This window comes from Procambarus clarkii, chromosome 47 (genome assembly GCF_040958095.1).
Source record: "Procambarus clarkii isolate CNS0578487 chromosome 47, FALCON_Pclarkii_2.0, whole genome shotgun sequence".
Classification (NCBI taxonomy): domain Eukaryota; kingdom Metazoa; phylum Arthropoda; class Malacostraca; order Decapoda; family Cambaridae; genus Procambarus; species Procambarus clarkii.
Genome location: NC_091196.1, coordinates 22,401,665 through 22,426,495, shown reverse-complemented (window position 1 = coordinate 22,426,495; position 24,831 = coordinate 22,401,665). Strand labels below are relative to the sequence as shown.

General features: G+C 44.8%; 1 protein-coding gene across 6 annotated transcripts in view; it reads left to right on the top strand.

Moving 5' to 3' along the window:
• The first annotated feature begins 1,219 nt into the window (after positions 1 to 1,219).
• LOC123762902 (epidermal growth factor receptor kinase substrate 8) overlaps positions 1,220 to 24,831 on the top strand; it is a 137,047-nt gene continuing 113,435 nt past the window's right edge. For 2 of the 6 annotated variants that reach the window (XM_045749665.2, XM_045749660.2), the window contains exons 1-2: positions 1,220 to 1,338; positions 23,439 to 23,522. In XM_045749665.2, coding sequence (XP_045605621.1) covers positions 23,458 to 23,522 — 65 coding nt within the window. In that variant the 5' untranslated portion in view covers positions 1,220 to 1,338; positions 23,439 to 23,457. Of the gene's footprint in view, positions 1,339 to 1,672; positions 1,738 to 3,785; positions 4,021 to 23,438; positions 23,523 to 24,831 lie in introns of those variants that run through there. The other 4 variants (XM_045749663.2, XM_045749659.2, XM_069302096.1 and 1 more) reach the window with 3 other exon arrangements.

The following is a 24,831-nucleotide window of genomic DNA, read 5'->3' as shown; positions in this document are numbered from 1 at the left end:
AATTAGCATGAACGGTAGAGCTTCTATTAAATAGAGTATGACCACTTGTTGTAGTACTGGCACGGCTGGTTTATTGGTCGTGGGTCGTGCAGTACACATGGCCAGCAATAAACGGTACTCCATGCTGCAGAGGACTTGCGAGAGATGCCAGAAGTGCCCAAACGGGTCGATTGCCTTAACACGGTAACTCCGTCACAAAGCCAAGCACTCGAGGGAACAAATCCACAAGGGCCTGGAAGAGGATTCGAACCTACGCACGGGATGTTTCCGTGCTGTGGATTTGTTCATTTGATATATCACGCTATTGTGATTTGTCTGTATATCGGTCAGCTTCATCAGTGTTGCACCAAAATCTTTGTACCCGTTGACCAGGTTGACTGCTGAGGAATGTCGAGGTCGTCTGGTGCTCCTGTTTACCCTGAGAGATCGTTGCTACTTTCTTTTTTTACTGTTGGTCAGACTTTTAGGCCTTCAAATAGACGAGAGCTGGAATGTTCAGACTGCCAAGGTCAAGCACCCTCACTCTGAGGCATCAAGAGTGACTTGGTAAAACCCAGTCATAGGTGGGTTGGGTGATGCGTGACGTCATAGGTCATGCTATGTCATGCGTAGTTGACTACATGTCACGTGACCTGTTGAGCACATGACGTCATAAACAGGGATATGACGTCAAAGCTTTAAAAAGCGCTTATCATACCTGACTAAAGTAATACAAGCAGTTCAATGTATTATCAACGTCATTGCATAAATTTACATCATTATTACTGTGTGTAAACTATTTCCTCAGTCGTTTCGTACAGTGGTTGTGTGGGGGAGTATGACTCAAAGATGGCTGAGTAATGTTATGAAAGACCGTGGTATAGTAACGGCAGGTGTGGTTGTGGTTGTAGGTGTGGGTATGGTTGTAGGTGTAGTTGTGTGCATGCCTATGCTGCCCCCAGTGTAGGAGCTTCGCCGACTTTATTTAATTTATTTATTTATTTATTTATATACAAGAAGGTACATTGGGTCTGTGAGAATACATAGCATAGTATTTACAATCTTGTAAAGCCACTAGTACGCGCAGCGCTTCGGGCAGGCCCTTAAACTAACAGATAATTTTAAGTAGGTTAATTCTACTCCTCACTGGTGACTTTTGGTGACTTATCAAAAATTTTTAGTAAGGTTTTAGCGGTGGTCTCACGACCCTTATCTTCGCTGGCGTGTGTTATCAGATAAGGTCCCCGTGCACCTCTGCCCCTTCGCCATGTTTCTGGCTACAGTTTAGCAGTATACACTAGAGGACTACAACGCTTAACAAGGCAGTTCGTCCCCCCCAGTCCCCAGAGTCCTTAGTAGGTGAGCAAATTGAAAGATGTACATTAGTTTGACTCTAGAATATTTTGACGAAGGTTAAACAGCTTGAGTCACTGTGAGCTACGCGACTGTTGATAAGATATTCAGTTCCTGGAAAGACTTGAAGATCGTCGCCAGCAACACCGCCACAAAAACTCAAGTTAACTTGTAATATTATTTGTAGTTTGAGGAAAATACGGGTGTGTTTGCGTGTGTGGTTGTGTGTGTGTGTGTGCCCGGCTGTATATGTACATACTCACGTGTTTGTGTCAGTCAGGGCGAGGCGTGTTTGTGGGTGCGGGGCTGGTGTTTTATCAGGGTATTTGACGGGTGCCATTGTTGTTGTGGCAGCAGTACCCACAGGTGGCGGCAGTCTACCCCTCTCCCGCAGGGTACACAAAGGTAAACTTCGATTTTGTTGTCCTTTATTCACACTTACGGTTCATGGTTATTCGGGAGGTCCTGAGTTACCATGGAGGGTGACGGCCCAGGTGGGTGACGGTGTAAGTGGCATAGCTGCGGTTAGAACCGCAGGTGTGTCGTGGAGGTGAGTGGCGCCTCAGGTGGCGAATCCAATTTGAGATGAGGTGGAATTCAATCGCCTCGGTTTGAGAGCTTCCTAGGAAGGTTTTGTGTTGGTCTAAGGCCATACGCTGATAGCAATACATACATACGTACGTACGTACGTACGTACGTACGTACATACATACATACATACATACATACATACATACATACATACATACATACATACATACATACATACAGGGAAAGTACTCGCTGGGTTAGAGACTGTGATTGATGGTTTTTAGGCAAAAGGGAACAGGGACAGTCTTTGAAAGGACAAATTTAGTTCTTGGGAGACGAAAAACACTTTGTAATTGAATTATTGTTCTAGATTAAACACCTTCGCTTGTCTGGTGCTGCTCATTTGTCTGTTTTAACTGTGAATGATAATAAACTAACATTATATATATATATATATATATATATATATATATATATATATATATATATATATATATATATATAATAATTAATGTAATATATATGTGTCAGCGAGTGATTTGAGTTGGCGGATTGCTTAAGAGTTCAACATTCCATTAATGTTCGTTCACTCTTGTTACATTTCTCCAGACCCGAAAGGGACCAAGTTGAAAACTGTGGTCACTATTTTTTAGTGTATATGTGCACGCACTCACTCACCCCCCCCCCCCACACACACACACACACACTACCTTTCTAATTCTAGGGTTCATAAGGGCTGTCAGTTAACGTTCAAAGTGAAACTGCAAGCAAGAGCTGTTATCATACCTCAGTGCATTTGAAACACGGTTCTCTCGTGTCTTCTCTACTAGTTACACCATTCAAATATCTTATACACGGATTATCTTCCACGAAATCTGCCGTCATCACAGATCAGTTTGGCCCCCAACAAATGAGGTGATTCGTTTGGCCTCCAACAAATCACCTCATTTGTTGGGGGTCTCCACGAATTCTTGATCTAGTCGAAAACGAAGCCGACTGTACTACCGGGACCCTAGCCTATGTAGCCTAAGCTTTCATTTCCGTTATAGATTCCGTCAGATGTTTGAAAAGGTTATTTATCTTTTCTACGCCTTTTCCTGAAGGGTTAGCATTCTATTTTATTCCCATTAACTTTACCGTCAGTAGTCTTGGCTGTACTTGTGTAGTAGGTAAATATCCCGCATCTCTGTCTGCAAAATCCACTTTATTTTCTCATCGACTCTTCTTGCTGTTTGATCGGTCCACCAGCCCTCGTGGTCGTCGGTGCTCCCTCGTGGTCGTCGGTGCTCCCTCGTGGTCGTCGGTGCTCCCTCGTGGTCGTCGGTGCTCCCTCGTGGTTTACCTTGTGATGGTGGTCAGTCGAACAGTTTGCGCAATACCACACCTGCATGGCAGTCTTAGCCAGATATTAATGAAATTCACTCCGTGTCATTCGGACTAATTTGCAAGAGACTTAGACGGTAAATGTATTCACTGACGAAATATATAATAATTGCTAAATACTATTTCGTGCCATAACGCGAAGATTGCAAATTTTGTCATGACCTCAAATTGATAATTATATCTGATAATTTGTTGTAGCCCAATTGGATCAAGCTTCCAGGCCTACCTATCGTGAGCTTTTAGGCTATCAGTTAATTGGGCGATTTATTAATTCTGTATTAAGGTATTGTAACAGGGGAGGGTATAGACTCGGGAAGGTGGAGGCAGCATCTTGTGCGATGAGGGGCTGAAGCGGCGATCATCAAACAGACGTGAAGTGTTTGGTGGGGGAGGAGGGGTCGGGAGGTCGAGGTCTATCAACATACCGGCTGTAATAACCGAGGTAGAGATTAAAGGCCAAGATAGCAGTGATTATCAAGCAGCGTGACGCGATAACCGCGGGGGGCCCCGTCCGGCTGGTCGACCGGGCTCCCACACTAAGGAGACACTTGCTTTGACCAGCAGTGGCCAGAGTTCTTGCTCAGTGGAAGTCTAGTTAAAGTGTAAATACAAGTCGCAGCGTCGCTGGAAGAGGCGTTGGAGTGCCCGGGCCAGCGGGGGCTCGACAAGAAAGAGCTTCTTTGCCACTGGAAGCCGGTATTTACTGGACATGTGACGTGACTCGTTCGGGCTCAGCAGCAGCATATACACTCGTAGCTTTCATCTTCACTCTAGGTAAGTTACCGGCGGTAGTCGCTGAAAGCTTAACTGTCTGGCGTGTGGCAGTAGTGGTCGCAGAAAGTGGTTCGTTATCTGAATTTACCAGAGGGCCCCTCGACGGGGGGCAGAATGCTGCCATCTGTGTAGTGGTGTCGACGGGGGGCAGAATGCTACCATCTCTGTAGTGGTGTCGACGGGGGGCAGAATGGTACCATCTCTGTAGTGGTGTCGACCGGGGGCAGAATGCTACCATCTCTGTAGTGGTGTCGACGGGGGGCAGAATGCTACCATCTCTGTAGTGGTGTCGACGGGGGGCAGAATGCTACCATCTCTGTAGTGGTGTCGACGGGGGGCAGAATGGTACCATCTCTGTAGTGGTGTCGACGGGGGGCAGAATGGTACCATCTCTGTAGTGGTGTCGACGGGGGGCAGAATGGTACCATCTCTGTAGTGGTGTCGACGGGGGGCAGAATGCTACCATCTCTGTAGTGGTGTCGACGGGGGGCAGAATGCTACCATCTCTGTAGTGGTGTCGACGGGGGGCAGAATGCTACCATCTGTGTAGTGGTGTCGACGGGGGGCAGAATGGTACCATCTGTGTAGTGGTGTCGACGGGGGGCAGAATGGTACCATCTGTGTAGTGGTGTCGACGGGGGGCAGAATGCTGGCGGCTTGACAGGTCCACCCTCCCCCCCCATTACTCATGAGTATTTTATCCAGCTGAATTTTAATCTAAATCAATGTTTTTTGGTATTTATAGTGCCTCGGCGGGTGGGCGATTTCAATGGGTCTATAACCCTATGGGTGAAAATCTTTAGTTGTGTGCCCTACCTTATGGTTTGTTGAACTTGTAGCTGTTGCCTTTTAGGGTGCCCCTTTGGGAGTGCCTTCCTTATGCTATCAATGATGGTCGGTGTTGTACTCTTCGGCTAATGCAGTACTAGGCGGTGACCAGGCAACTCAAACTAGTAAAATTAATCTCTGCGATGCTAGACTTTGAATAGTTTTAATGTTAAGCTGGTGTCAGAGTTGTGGATACTGGTAAGGTTTAACGCATTTTCACGCCATGAGCCGATTCAAGAGTTGCGATTTGTAATGGTTTTGGTAAGTGCTGCTGCTGGAGGAGGAGGAGGATATGCGCAGTAGGTGACGGGGCGCAGCCACTCTGGCAAGGGCGATGATAGATGATGGGGGAGGAGGAGGGGGGAGAGAATGACGAGGGGAAGACGGGGGGGGGGGGGGTAGGGGTTTAGGGGGCGAGACGGAGTGAAGTAGCCACCTGAAGATTAGTTGAGGAATTTCTGCCCAGTTTCATGATCTTAGTTGTTCTATGCTCTAGTGTGGAATTTGTAGTTAATAGTATGTAATGTGTTTGTATTCTACGAGGGTTGTCCCACAGTCTGGTGGCATGGTGCTGGCAGGTACGAGGCACCGCATTATCTTGCCCCTGCTCGCACCTGCTCCTCTACACCTGCCCCTGCTCGCACCTGCCCCTCTGCACCTGCCCCTGCTCGCACCTGCCCCTCTGCACCTGCCCCTCTGCACCTGCCCCTGCTCGCACCTGCTCCTCTACACCTACACCTGCCCCTGCTCGCACCTGCTCTTCTACACCTGCCCCTGCTCGCACCTGCCCCTCTACACCTACACCTGCCCCTGCTCGCACCTGCTCCTCTACACCTACACCTGCCCCTGCTCGCACCTGCCCCTGCCCCTGCTCGCACCTGCTCCTCTCCACCTGCCCCTGCTCGCACCTGCCCCTCTACACCTGCCCCTGCTCGCACCTGCTCCTCTACACCTACACCTTCCCGCACCTGCCCCTCTCCATCTACCCCTTCACCCATGCTGGAATGAATGAATGAATAAAACTATCCAAATAAAGGGCATAAGGTCGTTGTTAGAGGCTGGCCACCTTGGTCACGTCTCGCTGGCAGTGTCTCGTGTCCCACTATTGCCAGGTCGCACATTAGCACGGTGTGCGTATAGCCAGGGGGACTTAAGGAGGGTCGCCACAGACGGGAGACATCTCCCGTCACGCAGGGTGTAGTCGCACCTCCACAGGTCTCCAGTATCAGCTCTTGATACTGGTAATGGCTCAAAAGAGCTACCACTTACGGGCTATTCATGCCCGTGCCACCTTTTGGATGGCTTAATCTTCATCTCTCTCTCTGAGGGTCGCCACAGACGGAGGGTTGGGGGGAACCTGTCTTAGGCAGTGCTCTAAAGGCATTGACGGTGGGCATACCTTGAATTGGTGGTGTTGGTTGGTTTCGGGGCTTAGCGTCCCCGCGGCCCGGTCATTGCCCAGGCCTCAAATAATGAGGGCAAGGCGGTGGGGTTGGATTTAATGTTCCCTGATTGACATATTCAATTTATATTTTTGTATTTAGCCAGCATTCTGTTGTTAGTGTCCCGTAGTATGGGTTGGCTTTCAATTGTGTGTGTCGTGTCTACAGAGGGTGGAGATTGCACGGGTATATCTGCTGCAGCTGATCACTTGCGGCCGTTCAGTACTCCCTTCAATATTCAATACTACTTCTTAATTTGGACGTGTTTGGAAACGATAATATTCTTGAACTGTGTAATTATAGCTGTCAGGGATATCTGGGAACTAACTAGCCCCCCTTGTCTGCCCCCCCCTCCCTTCCCCCTTACAAATCTCCTCCACTCTTGCCCTTGGCTCCGGTTATTATACATTAATATATCACTATGGAGGATTTTGGCCTCCACTAACCTGATCTAATTTTATTGATAACCAGAGCAGGCTAGTGATCACGTGCTCCGCTCTGACTAACTATCCTGTGAGATCGAAATTTTTAGTGTCACATAGGTTATATAGTGATACTGTCGGGTATAGGCTGGTCTGTCGGGTATAGGCTAGTCTGTCGGGTATAGGCTAGTCTGTGATCCACACTACACTGGCGGACATTGGAGGCATTATGAGGATATCCTCGAAAACACAGATTGATAATATATTGCAAAGCTCCTGGTGTACTTCGTGCCGGCAAGCCTGAAGGGTCAACGATAGAATATTGTACTACTATAGTGTGGAGATGATGACTCCCAGTTATTGCTCCGAGTTTATGCAATGAGTGTTCAAGATTGGAACCTGCAGTCCCGCGGGTAACTGCACAGCCCAACCTGATCAGGCCCAACCTGAAGTTCTAAACACCTCATTCTGTGCCTCCAGCAGGTTATCGAGATTACTGTATTTACTGTACTGTGCCTGCAGAGTTGAGCTGTTAGCGCTTGGACCCCGCTTTTCTAACCAGTCTGTTTTTCCTCTATTAAGTCTACCACATATACATTTCTAACGCGCGCGCACCAGCAAACACTATCATGAAGTGTTTGCTGTTTATCTTGTGAGGCTTTAAAGTGCTTCAAAAGCCGGTTTTAAGCTCTAGTAAATTTACTCCTGTTTTTAGTACATTGGCTGCTAGTTCGTACTATAGATTATGTATTTGCTGCGCTGTAGCTGAGCGCAGATTTAGTGATTTAGAGATAGTGGTTGTGTGTGGCAGTCAACCCGTCCTCTTATTGAACACATTAAATATTCTTACGCAGTCGACACCGGACGTACAAATTGTGGTTGTTTAAGGAACGTAAAAACCCCTTAATATTGACGCATATAGGGACTAATGAGTATCGGCTCCGGTAGGTTTGGTGGGTAGCGTGTTTTAACGTTTTGTATTTAGTTAGGCTAATCCACTGCATTTTTTACGGAGGGGGAAATAAAGATATCGGCATGTGTATGGGGGAGTGTGTGTGTGGGGAAGGGGGGGGGGGGTTATCATGCAAGTCGGAAGAGGTGTGGGCCATCTTATGTGGTATCTGATCGTGATATCTTGAGGGGGAGATGTATATTAGGTTGGGAGGGTGTAGCTTAGTGGGGGGTGGGGGGGGGGAAGGTGAAGCATAGGGTGAGGAGAAGGGGGGGGAGGTGTAGTTTGGGGGTGGGAGACGTGGTCCAAGACACGTTGCCCCCTTACCCCCTTCCCAGTGTGTCGTGAAGGAACTAGCAGCAGCAGCGTAGCTTCAGGAATGTGATAACTGACACGAGATAAGACTGAAGATTTGAGCCCGTATTGTGTTGCCTTAGTTTGACTGTAGCAGTAAAGAATATTACTAAGATCACATTGTGGATGAGAGACTGTTGAAGTGACACAGGCGTTATCGTAGTAGGCCACGAGATAACAATGATAATAATGTAAAATGTTTGATAACATTTCTAAGAATTTGTAAAGTACTCTGATCATCTTTTGCCCGAAATGTTAAGCGTACTAGTGGCTTTAGGTATTGTATGTACTACCTCTATCTTTAAATCTAACAATGTTTGTACCGTAACTGCAACTATGTATGTACTGTTCATAAATAAATTATTATTATCTCTGCCAGAAAGGTAGACTGGGTTTACTGTTATTGGTATTTGGCTAAAAATGAACTTTTCCCCTTAAACTAGAAGTAATTTTGAATGAACAAATCCACAAGGGCCGTGACGAGGGTTCGAAACTACGTCCGAGAGCATCCTAGACGCTGCCTTAATATTACGTAGGTTTTTCATTAGGCACGCGTGTCATTCTTCCACTAGAAGGGAAATATGGATACAGTGCAAGGATTTCATGTATTTTATCATTTAATAACATGGATTTGACGACACTGTATGTACATCAGATGGCTATTCAATGCTCTGCCAGCAAGCATGAGAAATATTTCCGGTACAAAAGTGAACTGTATAATTAGATTAGACACGTTCCGGCAAGAAGTGCCGGATAAGCCGGGTTGTAGTGGTTATGTGGGCTTGCGGGCTGCACTAAGTCTATTGGACCAATTTATCAAAAGTCAAACCCGGTCACGGGCCGGGCTTGGAGTAGGACAACTCCCAGAACGCACTTCAGGTATGTTCCACGTACTTGGGAGTTGTGAACTTGCTGTGGGTGGCATCTAGAGGAGGATCAGTAGTTGGCCGAGGGGGACCTCGATAAGCCTCTGCAGTCAGTCCCCACGACAAGGGGAAAGCAGGAAACCATCTCCAGAGTTAACCCCTATGATCCGGGGCGTCGAGGGCGAGGAACCTCTTACTCTGACATTCATAGCGAGCCAGAGGGACGGCTATCGCTCTAGCCATGACAGGTCATGATTGAGCTGCAAGTTAATTTTATGAGGTTGAGTATGACAGGTTGTGGGGGGTGGAGAGACAGGAGAAAGCTGTGTTATCATTTCTGCTGTCTTACAGAAGACAGGTGAGTATGTGGGGAATCTTCCCCCTCCCCCTTCCCCTCTTCCCGCAAAGTCAGCTGGTGCATCACGTCTTGTGCTAATGACCTGGTAATCCCAGGGATATCCCTGGCGTTGTCAGGTTGGTGGTGCTCTGAACGTCTGGTTGTGGGGTATTCTTAAGGTAGTGTCTTTTCTTGAGGGGAGGGGGGGGGGGGGTCGAATAGCCAGGCAATGTGATAGTCATTGTACGAATTCTCGCCTTGGCTATAGACACATCTGGCAGGTTTGTGAGGCCTAGCCACTACCAGAATATTCAAGATTGCAAATTCCGTGACAAACCTTTAATACATTCACTAGAACATATTGTTGAATGTGAAACCGTGAAAGATTTTAAGACCTCCTGGCCTTTATTGTACCACCAACTGTGTAACTATTTTATTGAATCTGGTGTACTGGACGACATCCTATCAATTTATCCAAAATTTACTTGTCCATGAAGAACAACTTTATTTATATTTAAATTGCATCTATTATGAACCCTTCCGTGCCCTTGTATGGCAGTGCACAATAGAAAGTTTTTACATATTCGTCCATAGAAACGTGTTTATTGTATAATGTAGTCGATTGTAACCATGATATGTATGTGCTTCAGCCTACAGTATTGTCCTATCGTCTTGTGTATGATCCTGTCCTGTGTGACAGTGAATACCAGCATTATCCTCACTTTGATAACACTTAATTGAAATACTCAGATTAGGTAAATTGTAATTAATTTTTGTCAATAAAGATGTTAATAATAATAACTAGAAAATGGAAGCGACTTGCGAAAGTGACGTACTGTCCCGTTTTCTGTTTTGGGTCCTCTGGCTTAGTCTGTTAGGTTAGAGTAACAGTTTTCACCAAGTTTTGAAACCTTAGGAAAACTTGCTCCTCGCCTAACCTACCAGAGAACCCAAAACTTGCTGTTTTGGGTTCATTTTCATTTGGAAAATGAATTAATATTTTTTAGTATGGTAATTTTTGGCCGTAGTGCATACGAGCGAAAAGCGACGTTACTTGTAAGAGGACGGGTTGCCAGGGTGGGTGGTACCCTCCCTCCCTCCCTCCCTCCAGGCACACCAGTCCAGCAATTGTAAGTCTTCAGGGAAAACCTCTAAACGTCCCGCCCCACCCTCCATCAACTCTGTCTCCCTCCCCCCGTTCCTTCCCTTCCTCCCCCCGTTCCTTCCCTCCTACCTCCCTTCCTTCCCTCCTGTCTCCCTCCCTCCCTCCGTTCCTTCCCTCCTGTCTCCCTCCCTCCCTCCGTTCCTTCCCTCCTGTCTCCCTCCCTCCCTCCGTTCCTTCCCTCCTGTCTCCCTCCCTCCTACAGTTTCGTAAATCTCCCGCCTCCCTCCCTCCTACAGTTTCGTAAATCTCCCGCCTCCCTCCTCTTCCGCCTGTACACACACATGCGCACGTTCACACACGCACGAGCACACAAGCCAAGTAGACGCCAAGTTATGAGCGGGAAGTCCAGTGTAGGAGCGGGGAGGTGGCGAATGAATTACAATCAAAGTTAGTCGAGGCTGACTACATAGTTTCAAAGAGTGTAAGAAGCAAGAGATGTGATATATGAACGGCGACTAAAGAACAGCAAAAGTTGATTCTTAGTGTTGGCACATAGTTTAGTACAAACGTAAGGTCACACACAATCATACATATATGTAGATATACGTATAAAGTGGGATGCACAAACCTCATTTTTCAGGTCGAAATTTTGTATTTATATTTGATCTAAAATGAGAACTGTGACGTATGAATGTTGTATATTTTAATTTCGCGACCAGTGTGCAACTTGCTAACATTCCCCCCAACACAGTTGAATGTGTCAACCTAAGATTACTAGGTTTACTGAGTGGAACAGATTGCAAGGTGCCATGTTAATATCTAGGATCTCAGTGCTTGAAGCAAAAGTTAGGTTAGACATCCAAGTCCAAACGCAAATATTTTCGTGCCTTCTGAATCGTGTTGACCAAACCACACACTAGAGAGTGAAGGGACGACGACGACGTTTCGGTCCGTCCTGGCCCATTCTCAAGTCGATTGTGAATCTTGACCAACAAAACGAAGCAATGCTTGTAAGATACAGACAGACAGATAGACGGATGGAGAGAGGGAGGCAGTGTACACAATGTGTGTTTAAGTTTGTGAGGCGTAATAATGCCAAACAGAAGAACCTGGACTATATTTAATTATTACTCAGAAACGAAACGTGTACATATTATGTTTCCCCATAATCATGGTTGCTTTGTTTACACTTATTAAACAACTTACGATCTTGTAACCTTCGCAACACAATGTTATGGTTATAAACAACCTCTTAAGATAATAATTATTTATATAAAATGCGTATGACTCATGATAGTGAAGTATTCATAGGGGACACAATGCAAATTATAAAAGGCCAAAAGAGGTTTTATCACCTGACCTTCACCCAGCTCTTTGATAACTACGAGGTGCTGCTCGGTGACGAAGACTACTTGGCTATCAGCAGGTGCTAGAGCAGGAGGGCAGATGGTGTAGCTGAAGGTGCAGCTGTTGACATCTCTTGTCAAGGCTCCTTAACACAAAAGATAATTATTTCTTCCAAAGGTCTCTGACTCACTCACGCGACACTCTCCCGTTCTTTCATTACCTCAAGATGAAGCACGCGACGTACTGGGGGGGGGATGAATAAAAGTGTGACAGGTGAGATTGATTGATTAAGCCACCCAAGAGGTGGCACGGGCATGAATAGCCCGTAAAGTGACTACAGGGTTGTCAGTCCTATTACCAGTGCCTGGTAATTAAGATTAATACTGATTGCGGAGTGGGGGGGGGGGGGATGGTCTCCCGAAGAAAGTGCTTAGGTAGTGGAAAGTGAGCTGCATCCTTCAGAGGCTGTGATTGCTTCATAGTTAGAGCAGAAGATTGAAGTATTTTGGGCACAGCAGACAAGTTTTGATGAAGCCAGACGACACTTAACCTTCACTACACCACAGGGAAGACTGACCCTATGGAGTGGGGGGTATGGTGTATAGATTTTTTTTACTATAAAATGCGTTTACTGTCTATATTGGTTCACACACATCACCAATCTTTTGCCAGGTAAGTCCATTACGGGCTCACCATGGCCCGTGCTACTTGCCACGCCCTGTGCCAGGTACGTTACGGGCTCACCATAGCCCGTGCTACATGGAACTTTTGTTCCAAGTAACGAATCTTAAACAACAACAACAACTACTATATTGGTTAGGAATGTGATGGGTGTAAGTTGTCCGGGGTAGCGTGGAGTGGATTAGTAACGGAAAGTGATTAAACAGCCGCGGGGTTGGATTGTATAGTTAGTTTATCGTAGAGAGGAGAGGGGCGCTAGATTGAGTGAAGACGGAGCAGGTCCGTTTAGCAGGTTTAGATTTTAGTGATTGGCACCAAGAAAAGCCTTGAACAAGTTGGCAGAATTAACCATTTCTTAAGTGTGATGGGAATCTGGGAGCTGGAGGATGAGTTACTTGTCTTGGGTCCCGCCTCCGTCGTTGGGGCCACATTCTGCTAGTTGGGATGTGGGAATACAGAATTGACAATTAAAAGTAACGAATATACAAGACAATGTCTAATGTGACGGGTTAATTTAGCCTAGGTAGACAGAGCATGGGAGATTTGCCACCATTGCCTAATTTTTCTCTAATCCAGTTTTACAAGGAAATACTTGTTTTAAGAGATGATGAAGTTAGTTTGTTGCATAGGTAACTAAAACTGGAATTTTTACCATACTTTGGAATATTCTTGTAAAATTAGGTTATAGGGGAAACAAAATTGTTTTTGCACTCTGATGAAAAGTTCGCCCCCGTCTCGAGAAACCGCGACAAAACTGCAGTTCTAGATTTGATTGAGGGGGTTAAGAAAGGGGTTCTCTTCCCCCCCCCCTTACCAAGAAATCCACACCGAAAAAATAACCGAACAATATGCTAATAAAATCATAGAGAATTGATGTATATTACGGGGGATACAAGGTTCAAACTCCTATGAGCTCAACTTTGGGTGTCGTCCACCATAAAAAATGCGTTTTAAAATGTTAGAAAAGTACCTAGTAATCGAATTTAATCTTTTGCTGGTTGTGCACAACTCTTATCGCTCCAGCATGTAAATAATTTTGCTGATTTTTACGACTAACCAATACGACCATGACGTGTGATAAGAGTTTGACTCGTTGGACTATAATAATTTATTGACGAGGCTAGTCCTTTCTGGTTTTCTTGGTGGCTATTTTAAAGTTGTTGAATTTAAATAAAATGTATCGAGATTATAAAGCTTTCACAGGTCACCTTCAGACCAGGGCTGTTGAAGAGGTTAGATTTGAGCAAAAGTTTGAGGGTCATTATGCAAGTTTTTCTTGTACTGCTAATCCCTAAGCTGTCTTGAGGTTTTCGGGGCTTAGCGTCCCCGCGGCCCGGTCCTCGACCAGGCCCCCTTTTTGTTACACACCCCCAGGAAGCAGCCCGTAGCAGCTGTCTAACTCCCATTTAGTTAGTTATGCTGCTAACAAAGCTTAGGATTTCATTAAACTTAGTTTGACCATGTTTTTTATACAGTGGCAATGAGTGAAATTATCAGCTTACGAATACTTGAAACCAACAAGAAAAGATGGCTGTGGTATACACACAAATCACAATAGCGTGATGCATCAAATTAACAAATTCAACAAAATTGCAACAAAAGGTTGCAGTTCTTTAACCATGTCGTGGTGCAGTCGACTTGGCGCGTCTGGGATCATCCCGGACGTAGGTTCGAACCCTCATCACAGCCCTTGTGGATTTGTTCATGTCTGTGGTCATAATACCCTTACGAGAAGTCAGTCATTAGTGTAAAGTGGTATTTATTTAAGAAGTTTCAGGGTTAAAAAGTACACTTGGAATTGCTGGAAACCCTTTATCATTTGTGTATTACATCCGTCTAGGTCAAGGGGGACGGACAGTGGAGCATTGTCTTGAATTTACATAAAGTTAACATGCCTCTATAGATGTGAAACTTTATTAATAGGTTACCGAAGTTAAGGAGGTTGTCAACACACACTTTGTGTGTAGATACTGTCCTTGAGTCAGAACTTTGGGGACTGCTGTTAGTCATTCCACAACGTTATCGATACTAATTAGAAGCGAGTTTTATCTGACGCTTGTTTTCAATGGTAGGAGCTTATCTCCTTCACCATTGGACTATCTTATCGTAATCATGATTGTTAAGAATCAAGATGTCATAAACTTCTGGGAAATGTGGAAGAATTTTGTGTTAATTCTAAGAGTAATTTAGTTCGTGGAGACATATAAAAGGTCTGTGAACTTGGTTGGGTCTTGGGGGCATATCCGGTGATGCCAAGCTAACTTTGTGGTTGAGGACCCTGGACCATTCTCCATCGACTTGAGAATGGTCCAGGACGGACCGAAACGTCGTCGTCCCTTCATTTTCTAGTGTGTGGATTGGTCAACATACTTCAGCCACGTTATTGTGACTCGTCGCCTGCTTGTGGTTGAGGCATTGTTGTGGATCCCGTCACGTCTGTTAGAACCTGAAGACGGCTGATGTTGTTTATTGGAAGGGGGGGGGGGTTAGTTTGTTGGAGACGGTATGTACTCGGTTTGTTTACAGGGTCGAGCAGTAGCTCCGTATTAAAGAGCAAGCCTTTGTCTCCTGGTCACTTGTGCAATGTCTTGCGTTCCTCATATTTCTCGTTGTATTAGCTTTCCAAGTTAGTGACTCGGCCCGTCCTTTTGAGGGTTCCCAACGTCACTATACTGAGGAATTAAATTGTCCGAACCGAACCGAGGACCCACGAATAGAAAACGGGACCTGTCAATTTTTCGAGCAAATTATTTTCAGTGTATATTTTTTGGGGGAAGAGGGTGTCAAAATGCGATATTCTAATAGAGTAGACGGATTCAATTTCGGATGTATTTGCCACTACTGTTTCCTCTTGTTCGTTCCATTTACTTGACTCTTGTGCTGATTTTCCAGACGTCTGTCATTTCTGATCTCCAGCTTCCACTCTCGTGTTCTGGTATGCAGTTTATCGTGTCAACATTGTTCGGTCGTGTAGTTGTAATTTTGTATGCCCAGTGATCAGTCTTGCCTTCAACGTGGCGAGTTTGTGCTCGCTCTGCCTTTCACAGTAGGTAGAGTTCCTGCTGCTGTGGAACAAGTATAGTTGTGTATAGTTCTGTATTTTTCTTTTATATATATTACGCTACACACACACACTACACCGCATCTGTTTGCCATAGCTAATTTTTCTAGAGCTTTAATCCTCTTGTCGAACTTTTTTGAGGTATTCAAAGATCTGTGTACCGACCTCTGAATCCACAAAGCTAGCTTGCACCTCATCACCTTGAGAGTACACTTTTCGGCTTCGTTTCCCCCTAGGAAAGTGGCTTCCCTAGTGGCTTCGATATTCACTAGGCTATCCTTAATCGTCACCGTGTCTTTCTCCCAAACGTTAGTCTGAGGCTGTCGTTGTCTTTCCACTGTGTCATCCTTGTTCCTGCTGTGTGATCTTGCCTTCCTTCGGATCTTGGTTTACCTTGCTTATGGGTGCCGGCTTGGAATCTCACACGGGGCTTCATAGGACACAGAAATGAAAATTTAAATTGAAATAAGTTTATTGAGGTAAAATACACACAAAGGGATGAGGTAGCTCAAGCTATTCTCACCCCGTTCAGTACATCGTGTTAATACATACATAGGCACACATCACAAGCAATAAACATATTACCGAACATTCTGAGAGATAAACATATATATTTCCTCCTTTACACAAGTAAGGGACACAGAGGAACCAGCATTATGGATGCCTCTACAATTGCAGCAAGATGGCAAAAAATTTTCCCCTTTGTCAATCCTGACTCTCGCAAGTCATACTACTTATCATAATACCGACATCTGGGGTCAAACTGGCATTTCCAAGCCGTATGTCCCCAACGAGAACATTTCATGCATAATATAGGCTACTCAATATATTGCGCCACTTTCCTGTGTACAAAGTATTTGTCCTTGTACAAAATCTTTTTGGAGCTTCGTCCTTTAAGAGGGTAACACTGACCGTTTTTCGCCACGTACAATGTTCCTCTTAGCCCCACACAACACTTTCAATGTTGAGATGAAGAAATTCAGGATCAATGTCGGATACTTGAAAACAATAACTTAGTGTAGATTATTCCCACTTCAGGAGTAACCAAAACAGTCTTAAATCAGTCAGTCGTTAAATGTTCCACTGCCTCTTCTGTCCCAACCGTTAAGTAGGGCCAGTGAACACACTCCTTAAATAATGGTTAATATTCACCAAATTTCTTGGCCAGTTGAATGGTCAACTCCAAATTCTGATGAAAAGTTAGTAGACATGTTGAGGGTAATAGCAGCCGCTTCCATCCATTATTCTGTGCCTCTTGCTGTATGTGGTCCTGTTGCATACTTCAGGAGGTGGGATTTTCTTGCCGAGTTTGTATAGATCTTTGAAACCCAGGTTCCGTCTGTGGGCAGTCACTACACTTCTGTGGTCATTCATCACAGTTAGCATCACTTAACTCTCTGCGTACATTTTTCCGTTGTTGTCTCCTGGTCATTGCTACCTGAAAAGAACTGGAATCATCTTGTCCATCACCCATCAAAGTCACTGGATCACAAGTTCACAACTTTCTAGAGCACTCAAAGCCGCACCCTTCCTCCACCACGGCTGGGATAGAACTCCTCGCGTCCACCATGGGATTGATGGCCTTCCCTCCAACATTGTCTATGAACTTAACTGAATCTCGAGCCTTAGCTGGCCTCCACAACTACCAGACTGACACGATGACCCACGTTCGCGTTATTATCTTTTAGGTGATTGGGGTTAGTGTGTAGATATGGGACGAGACACGATTTCATAACCAAGAGGAATTTTGTGCGGTTATTAGCAGGATCTGGGAAGTATTTGTCGACGAATAAGTGTATAGGTGAATAGCGGAGAGGCCGTGTCAGGATAAGAGGGTGGATGGATCTGGGTGAAGGTGCTTGCAACATTCTTCGTGCTTCCTGTCCCACATTCTTTCTAACCTCCTGTTTGTTCAGTGTTATCACCACCAGATACCTCAGGTTTATCACGCGTGATGAGTAGCCTAACGGCCGGGAGTGTCAGAGGTGCACTTCCTCACTGCACCTTAGCAAGGCCATGCAGCACTTGGCCCAGTTGATTTTCGTTATTATTACTGCTGTCGGTGGCTGCTGGTTTATTGTACACCCCATACTCCTTCAGCGAACGGTTGCGGAAAAGGGATAGCATAGAGATCAAGGGTCATAGTGTGGAGTGTCACATTTCCTTGAGAGTGAGTCTCCAGCCTTTCTCACAGTACCCTGGGTATTAAAACATACCCATTTAAATAGATTAACTTCATTGGCTATGTGTTTACAAAATTTTATTCCTTACCTTATAAAGTTCGGCAATAATACCTTTTTTATATATGTACTGTATAAACGGTTCAAAAGGATAAATTTTAAATTAGTAAAGTGTCTTTGAATTTTGTGTATTGTGTATTTTCATCTTCATTACCATAATAGTTTAAAGTTGTCACTTGCTTCAAATTGTGCAGGTTTTACTCTTAAAATATATAAGATAATTTTGGTTTATCATTATCAGTTTACAATTAATTGGCCCACCTGTTAGGGACAGGAAGCCCATGTCTAGAATTATCAAAGTCCAATGAGCCAAGGGCTTAGCTGTCTGTGTGGTCACCTGGCCAGTTACTGGCTACACTCGAGGTGTTTGACAGACGGGCGCATGCGCTGCACCACGCCATTGTGTTAGGCCCCCAGAGGTCCCCCCTCCCTCCCTCAGTGCCTTCACTCTCACAACACCTCACCACCACCACCTCCTGGTATATACATTTCTGATCTCTCGCTAAACAACAACAAAAATCTAGATCTAGTTACAAGATCTAAAAATCTAGTTACCTGGCACAGGAACGGGGCTGTAAGTTCACTACGGGCTCACCATAGTTCGTGCCATTTGGAACTTTTGATCAGAGTAGCTGAATCTAAATCATCTCGCTACATTTCACGACCAAAGATCACATTCACTCCAAAAATCTAACACGTGCTGCCACGCCCGTGCCACCGCTTGGGTGGCTTAATCTTCCTCAATCAATGAATCTCGCTACGAACCTCTCGTCCTTTCTAGCAAAATCGACGACATTACAATCAATTTATAGTTAATGCTACCACAACCACCATTTTGTACAATTACAGCTGCCATTAGAACCGGATTATGCAACCAGAGTCGGTTACTGCCACAATCACCACTACATGCTGTTCGTTTCACAAGCGCCGACACTCATCGTGTCCTCTGTTATTACGAGGCGTTGTTATAACGGCACTCCCTGTACTTGCTTCACAACACTGTTCACAGCAAGAGATGGCCAACCCGGGGACGTGCCTCATTTGGTCTCCTACGATGGCCCAAATGGTTGAACACTCCTGCTTCCAGTGCTGGTGGTGCTTATTCAATTTCCTGTTTCTCCTGTCCTTTCCACTACTTTGGTGAAACTGGTCGCGTACTCTTAATGACCCGATATCAGGAACGCACAAGAAGTGTTAAACTTGGTGACACCAACGAGGCTGTCTTCGGTCATGCTAGGGTTTCCAGTAGTTTTGGAATGGTTTTGTTCCAAATAAAATCTTAACGGCTTCGTGTCTACGGAGAAACGGTCTTGTTGAATCGGCTTTCATTCACGTGCCCAACACGAACGTTCGTCTTGGCTTTGGTGATAACTTTTGTCTTTCTCTGTACATGGTTGTGTTCTAATCCTCTTATGAAGCATGCTGTGACTTGCCTCTCCACCCTCTCCGTCCTACCAGTGTAGTTTGTCCTTCCTCCCCTGATGATTGATTGATTAAGATTAAGCCACCAAAGAGGTGGCACGGGCATGAATAGCCCGTAAGTGGTGGCCCTTTTGAGCCATTACCAGTATCAAAAGCTGATACTGGAGACCTGTGGAGGTGCGACTGCACCCTGCGTGACTGACGGGAGATGTCTCCAGTGCCTTCCTCCCCCTTCCTCCTCAGTCTTCTTGCTTGACTTTTTCCCCCCCACTTACACCTCGCTTCCTCTCACCTCGGCTCTTCCCCTGCCTTGTAATGGCTTTCTTCCCTCTCAGTTTGGACTTGTTACAAGTCCAGGACGGACCGAAATGTCGTCACTTTAGTTTTTAGCCATGTTGAGATTATACCATGCACAAATTATACTACTGGCTTTTAGAGTCGAAGCTTCTAACATCATTAGGCTGGTGTTGGCACAAATGACTTTGTTCGCCTCTAGTAAGTCTGTATGTAATATTTGGTGAACCCATTGTGTTGACTTACGTGTGCTCTAGCATGTGAGTGGGGTGAGAGGGGGGGGGATTGTTTGAGAGTATATGGGTGTATGTATATATAAATATATTAATCTATCGCTTTGTATCTTATCAGATAGGTCGAGTATTGTCATAGTTTTTGTGACCCGTAACCACAGTGATTAGGTCGTGTGGGACTTTGTTTCATAATATGAACAGTTATGTAAGTTTTGTGTGGTTTTTCTCCATCAGAATTGTTGGTAAAGGGTTTTATTTATGAATCTGAGAAATATTTGTTGCTTAGGTATATACTTTGTGTTTGCTTGATAATACTGCAACCCGTCATCCTAATAGTGCGTCGCGGTTTGACGTATACGCAACCTAAGGGCCCAATATCATCGAAATAGAAATGTTAGCGGCTCGCCTAATTGACATGTAAAGATGTACCTGAGGCTTTGTTTACATTTAATAAACGGTTAATGAGCTATGAAGCTCTCAAGAGCCTGCCTTTTTTTTAACAATCTTGGATTATGAATTTTTGAAACTCGTAAGCTGTTTAATATAAACAGTGCCGCCATTCTTGTTGAAAAATGCACAGGTTTTGGAAGTGGAATCCCTAAGGCTTGGTGACTTGTCCTGGACAGTTTGGGCTTAGGACATCACCTAAGGAGCGGCGATTGAAATTGAATTGAAATTGAAATAAGTTTATTGAGGTAAAATACACACAAAGGGATGAGGTAGCTCAAGCTATTCTCACCCCGTTCAGTACATCGTGTTAATACATATATACACATCACAAACAATGAACATATTACCAAACATTCTGAGAGCGGCGGTTGAGGTCCAGTGTAGTGCAGACTGTCTGAGGTGGTGTGCCTCGCTGAAGGTCACTTGCTCATCGGTTGGCAGTACTCTGGCACGTCTGGTCAACACCCTTCATGGTCCTGCTCGCTGGCTTAGACGGTGTCTGACCTAAATTCCTTCATGGAGTGTAGTTGTTGACTTCAGCCAGGTACCTTGTACTCCAACTGTCTCAAAGCACTCAACATATCTTCGCTGGAAAGGAGACGAGCGGCATCACACAATACATGTATATACACGGTGGATATTGAAATGCCATACTTGAGCGAGAGATGATATAACATGCAGGATAGACTGGGTGAAGAGTTCGTGCCAGAGGTATAATCAGAAAACACTGTGTCAGCATCACAAATCCTCGGCTCTTTAAGGTCCACCTTATTATCCTCTTTGATATCTTCTCATAAGACAAATTGGCGGAATAAGAATGTAGTGTTAATAAAGACCTAGATAGTCGCTGCAGGAAGTACAGGACAAGTCAGGTTGTAATGGACATGTGGGCCTGCAGAATGGTCAAAGCATCGTGCACGATGGACCAAGTTATAGTATTAATGTCTTATTATTATCGCAACAATAAGTGTGTATACATGGCCATATCTTGTAACGAGGAATACAGCGTATACATAGTTACTGACGCTCACACGCTGGTCAGGGTGTTGGGGGGGGGGGGGGGAGGGGGGGGAGTGCTTCCAGTGCAGTTGTTCATGTTTTTATTATGGGCGCCGCGTACTGTGATGGACCAAAGCACACCTGGAGGAGGAGTGTCCCTCCTCCACGTGTAGGTGTGTGTCGCCTGGAGGCGTCAGATCGAGGCCACAGGCCACAGGGTGTGTGTGTGTGAGATCGAGGTGGGGGAGAATTCTGATGCTTCCCATCCTATCCCATCCTCACCTCCTCCTTAAACCCCATCAGTCTCTCGCCAAACCTTCCTACCTCGCCTGCCAATTTTCTAACTCAGGATGTCAATTGTTTCAAGATTGTGTTGTGCGGCACACAATCCCCAGCTGTGCTCTCACGCTCCCGCGGGCTGGGGAGGGCTGGACTGGACGCGTGTTTGGGATAGGGAATGAGTGTATAAACTATAAAGTAATTGTGTATGGCTTGGGTTAGTACATGTACAGACTCTTGATTACAGTCTTGCAGAAGTATGTTGGTGTACGAGAGGTGCTGTAAAGTTGCCGCCCAGTTGGGTGGGTGTGGAGCAGGATTAGTAACTGTGTGACTCGCCATACATGTAAACTGCCTTGTATGGTGACTGTTGTGAGCCTCTTGTTGAATCACGTGATGTAAAAAGATTGATCTGTATGTATTTGTGTACATGTATGTATATTGTGACGGTAACGCGTTGGTGTTCGGCTGTTCAAAAGCTAGGGGTATGGCCTCGTCACATATAGAAAAAAAAATAGAAAATCTGGAACTTCGTCTGTGGTAAGGTAAGGAGAAGACACACAAAACACAAGTAAATTTTAACAATGAAATTTTAATTACGTTAAAGAAAGCAAAACATGAATAAAATGGACATACAAATTCGTATAATAAAATCAAAGTAATAAGAATAATCAAATGGCAAAATGAAAAGTTACGTTAAGACAAGTGAACAAATAACAAGTGTATGGCAAACAAAGTAAATAGGTGCCGGAATATTGGCTTCAAGCTATCACTTCTCTTAGTACACGTAAGCCTGGGGCTTAGTCTACCAACGAGACGTGTTAACTTGTCGAAAGCACAGGATATTCTGAAGACTGAGGTCGTGGCGGCCCCAGACATCAAGTAGTATGGTGGGTAGAGTGCAGTTGCAGCCGGACCTGCAGCCAATCAGCGACGAGCAGGAGACAAGACAGGTAGTTTGGCGGTTTGAGGTGGAGCAGGTGTTCCTGGCTGCATACGTTTTGCGCTCTGGCAAACCTTGCTGGTGTTGTCATTGTTGGATTTTTCTTCCATAGTAGTTTTATATAGATGTTTATATCGACGTCTTTTGGAGGGAAGAGCAGGCTCAATCTCTTGAAGGAGATTATCGTCACACACACACACACACACACACACACACACACACACACACACATATATATATATATATATATATATATATATATATATATATATATATATATATATATATATATATATATATATATATATATATATATATATATATATATATATATATATATATATATATATATATATATATATATATATATAATATATATATATATAATGTACGTACGTGTGTCTGTCTGTATACATGTCACTTGTATGTATGGAATCGGATAATTGTCAAATTGTATAGCATTTTCATGACATTAACATGACTACTGCTGCACGATTGCATTCACGCAAGAATCCTTTATTAGCGAAATATTCCCCTAGCAATTTTAGTTAATTGGTAAGTAGTCAGTATTAAACAACAAACTGATGCTCTTGTCAAGACAGTACTTAAAACGATATGGTTTATGTACAAAATATGAACTTTTAGCAAACATTCCAGTGTATCCAATTGGCAGATAAAGCGGTATAGGACTTAAATCTAGGCCTAATATATTACACAAGTGTAATATACCACTTGCAGCATAACTGCTTGCTTGATCCCTGCTTGATGGGGGTTCTGGGAGTTGTTCTACTCCCCAAGTCCGGCCCGAGGCCAGGCTTGACTCGAGAGAGCTTGGCTACCAGGCTATTGCTTGAAGCGGCCCTCAGGCCCACATATCCACCATAGCCCGGTTGGTCCGGCACTCCTTGGAGAAAATTATCTAGTATTATTATCTATAAATTATTATTTAGTATATTATATAATTTTATCATTTTAGATAAAGTGCTGCACTTTTTTTTTTGGGGGGGGGGGGTGTTGCCGCGACGCGTCCTGGATGGAAGTGTGGCGGGCGGTTGTGTTGTAGTGTGAGATTGATTGAAGATTAAGCCACCCGAGAGGTGGCACGGGCATGAATAGCCCGTAATGTAGTGTGAGGTGACCTCATGTATGCTCTGGTGTTGCAGGGTGTGAGGACGCAGCGACATGAACGGCGTGGGCAACGGCTACTACCGCGACGACCAGTGGGACGAGGTCTCCCGCGCCTCCAGGTCCGTCTCTCATTATTCCAACCCTTCCTCCACATAAATAAATGTCCATAGTTACTATGATTGGAATGTGCAAAATGTTGTACTTGTGCCCAACAAATTCCACCTTTGATCAAATCCACAAGGGCCGTGACGAAGATTCGAACCTAAGTCGGAGATCATCCCAGACGCTGCCTTTATCGACTGAGCTACGAAGTCGATAAAAACAGCGTCTGGGATGATCTCGGACGTAGGTTCGAATCTCTACGGCCCTTGTGGATTTGTAAATTTAATGCATTAGGTTATTGTGATTTGTGTGTGTAAATTCCACCTTTTGTAGGAGTGGAATTCTTAAGGGCATAGAAACTTACACCACGCCTTAACCATCCTAAAGTTAGCATAAGCAATCTTAGCCTAAGTTAGTACATATATGTACTGTATCAGGCCTAGGAAACGTTAAATTTGATTGTTGGGTTTTCAACCATCTGCAAAGTTCTAAATGGATCTTAGAACGGGTTGCAACAGTTCGTATTTTGTAAATTTCCACCCACAGTCGCTATAGGTACTCTCATTTTTCTTTTTAAGAACGGGTTGTGTTATTCATGTCGAAACATCCCCCCATCTCTTGACGTCCTCTCAACCCCTCTCCCCCTTTCCCGTGTACCCTTCCTTCAGTGTTCACAAGTTTGGGGATTTGGCAGATGGAGTTGTCCTTCCCGTCACCAGGCGGGTTACGTGTAGCTAGGAGGGGGGGGGGGGTGATGTAATCATTTACCCTTTAGAGGATCGGTAGAATTAATCCGATTTATTTAGGTCAATGTATTTTAGTCCGTTCCTTCTGCTACCGAATCATTTCCTCCTCCCATGATTGATTGATAAAGATTAAGCCACCCAAGAGGTGGCACGGGAATGAATAGCCCGTAACTCCTCCCATTTCTTCGTCTGTGTTTTATATCTTTTTCCCCACCCCTTTCCCCCCACCCCGCTTCTGCCTACCCCCTTCATTAGCGACTACTTCAGCAAGGGTGTGTGGTGTGGCAGCATTCGTCAGGTCTCCGATGCTGACGTTGGTTGCACCAATATAATTCATTACCTTTGTTGAAGCTGCATTTGTCGTATCTTATCACTAGTTATCGTTGTGTGATCTCTTATTCAGGTTATCTCCAAGAGTCATCGGGCAGTCACGTGGGGGCGTACCTAGAAGTGGGTTCACAGCCTCGATTTTTCTAAAATTTTATTTGGAAAATAAAATCTAGATGGAGTATTATACTCGTGCATTTACTTTCCTGTGAGCGTTCTGTGCGCCATGACGGAACAATATCGTTTTTGTGTC